Below are 2,744 nucleotides of genomic sequence, written 5' to 3'. Positions count from 1 at the left end.
GTAATCAAATATTGACCTCATGGATATCGTGGCATGGCCCTCAGTGTGAAAGATTGATTCTGATGAAAACTACATTTATCTTTACAGTGTTCACAGCAATATTTCTGCTAAAAATGATGTGAGCAAAAGTGAGGAGGCCCCAGCAAGCACGTCTTCAGGATCATCCAGCACCAGCCGTGACAAGGTCCAATCTAAACAAAAGAAAACAGTCCGAGACAAACCTCTGGAGAGGTCCCTCTTATTAAAAGATGCTAAAGGGAAAAAATTTAAAGCAGTGCACAGAAGAAAGAGGAGCACAGAAGGAGCGCTCTGCCAGTTTTTGGTCACACCTATAGATGTTTATTATATATCATTTTATTTAGTTTTTTTTATGTTTATACATTCAAGAAATACAGTTGAACATGTACATTTCATACATATGTTTATTTGCACTACAGTTCACTTAGACTTCTATCATTGTGACTTTTTTGCTCTACAGCTCTGCCAGTTCTTGTTCACACAAATTAATGTTTATTATATACCATTTTACTTATGTATTTTAAGTGATTATACATTTAAGAAATTCATTTGAAAATGTCTAATTTCTAAATGTTGATTTGCACTACCGTTCAGTTGCACTAAAGTCATTGTGACTTTTCTGGACCAACATTTCTGACTCCTGTTTTATTTGATTTTACTGTCATGTCTCTGATTGTTATTGCAAACTGCAGTTCATTCACAAAAATAAATGTTGGATTAAAAACGAATTGTAAATAACGTGCCATTTTGACACTATGCATATATTTGTACATCAGTATTGTTGACCTCTTATTGTAATAACTACATACCTACTTCTTTAGCCAAATCACAAAATACAATACATTTGGGAGGAAATGTGAGAAAATTGTTAACAAGAGAAAGTGCTTGTAAAAGATTAGTTAAAAATACACACATCGGATCACCCATTACCTTATATTTTGTGAAAGAGCTTTAATTTTGATATAACATGTTCTATCAAAATAGTTAATTTTATGTGGAGAGTGCTGATAATAGAATCGAATCAAATAGATTTGATTTAACAAATGTATTTAAGTTCACGGAGATATTGTTTGTACAAAGAATATATATATATATATATATATATATATATATATATATATATATATATATTATAAACACACCGTTTTCAAAATGGCATTTATAATGACTATTGCACAGTTTGCTTTTATCTGAGAAGATCATGTTTCACATGATCATACTGTCAAGTAGCTGATGGTGAGTCCTGATGGTGAGTTGAAGTAGTCTTTGTATAGTTGATGCTGTTAGAAATCGAGCTGCTACTAGTAATATCCATGTTTTGTTAAAAGCAAGCATATGACTTGTTATTGACTAGTGTGTGGCTTTCTTCTTCTGTGTGACAAGTGAGTGTCAGAACAGAAGCATAAAGTTTCGCTGCGCCCCCTTGTGTATAAATCTGTTTTGTATTAAGCGCCATCTAACGTCCAAGGGTGAATTTGCACCTCACTCGGCTCAGCGCCAGTAAAAATCGTCTGGGTGTGAAAGCAAAAAAACGTCACGTTAAACGCCGACGATAAACGCGCACGAAAAACGTCCCGGTGTGTCAAGACCTTTATACTGCCTTTATACGCATACGTAAGAGATCTCGCTTGTAATAGTTAAACATTTTCTTGCAAAATGAAGATAAAGAGCGGAAGGCTGCCGACTTATATAAACATTTTAAAGAAATTGTATTTTAAAAATGAGCGGGAAAGTACATTCGCACTAGAATGCGTGGGTGTATTAAATTCAAACATTAGGCTATGGGTGGGGCTACCGTTTAAGCGACTTTGATTGGCTCTCTTACGTGTTTGCTGCTCCAATGAAATCCATTCGTGCCATCTGTCCAATGAAGACACCCAATCAGCACCATGAGCCTGATCTCCATGAAAATTAGCATGAACAGAGAATAAATGTTTCTTCACCAGCGCAGATCTGTACACACTCTGTTGTTCTGTCTTGAGCAATCATGCCTGAGCCAGCGAAGTCCGCACCTAAGAAGGGATCCAAGAAGGCCGTTACTAAAACCGTAAAGGGCGGTAAGAAGCGCAAGAGATCCAGGAAGGAGAGCTATGCTATCTACGTCTACAAGGTCCTGAAGCAGGTTCATCCTGACACCGGGATTTCCTCTAAGGCCATGGGGATCATGAACTCTTTCGTCAATGATATTTTCGAGCGTATCGCCGGTGAGTCCTCTCGTCTCGCTCACTACAACAAGCGCTCCACCATCACATCGAGAGAGATCCAGACCGCCGTGCGTCTGCTGCTGCTCGGTGAACTCGCCAAACACGCCGTGTCTGAGGGAACAAAGGCCGTCACCAAGTACACCAGCTCCAAATAAATCTCTTGAAGCTTTCAACACCCAAAGGCTCTTTTAAGAGCCACCCACTTTCTCAAATATAAAGGGCTTCCAGTTCTTCAACTATACTCTTTACACTAATTATACAATGAAAACCAGCTGTAATATAAAGTAAAACAACCATTTACCGAAACAAAAACTAGTGTTTTCCACACTTCTGGGTCTTTACTGTATAAAAACTTTTTTTATTATTTAGACGTTGCATGCAAATTACAATTAGCAATTTTCCATTTGATCTATATGCTTTCATTTATAAAATACCGGAATGATCATAATTTCAAAGAGCACTAGTGTTTAGTTTAAAACTGCTGATTATTGCACATTTGTTTTCTTTTATGTGCAGGATGCT

The 2,744-nt window shown here is 37.1% G+C and overlaps 1 protein-coding gene across 1 annotated transcript; it reads left to right on the top strand.

Moving 5' to 3' along the window:
• The first annotated feature begins 2,005 nt into the window (after positions 1–2,005).
• On the top strand, positions 2,006–2,377 carry LOC135781681 (histone H2B-like). The gene has a single exon (XM_065292291.1). It carries the CDS (start codon positions 2,006–2,008, stop codon positions 2,375–2,377), a length of 372 nt encoding a protein of 123 aa, XP_065148363.1.
• The last annotated feature ends 367 nt before the right edge of the window (positions 2,378–2,744 follow it).

This window comes from Paramisgurnus dabryanus, chromosome 23, assembly GCF_030506205.2.
Source record: "Paramisgurnus dabryanus chromosome 23, PD_genome_1.1, whole genome shotgun sequence".
NCBI classification, from domain to species: domain Eukaryota; kingdom Metazoa; phylum Chordata; class Actinopteri; order Cypriniformes; family Cobitidae; genus Paramisgurnus; species Paramisgurnus dabryanus.
This window is presented reverse-complemented; position numbering and strand designations above follow the sequence as displayed.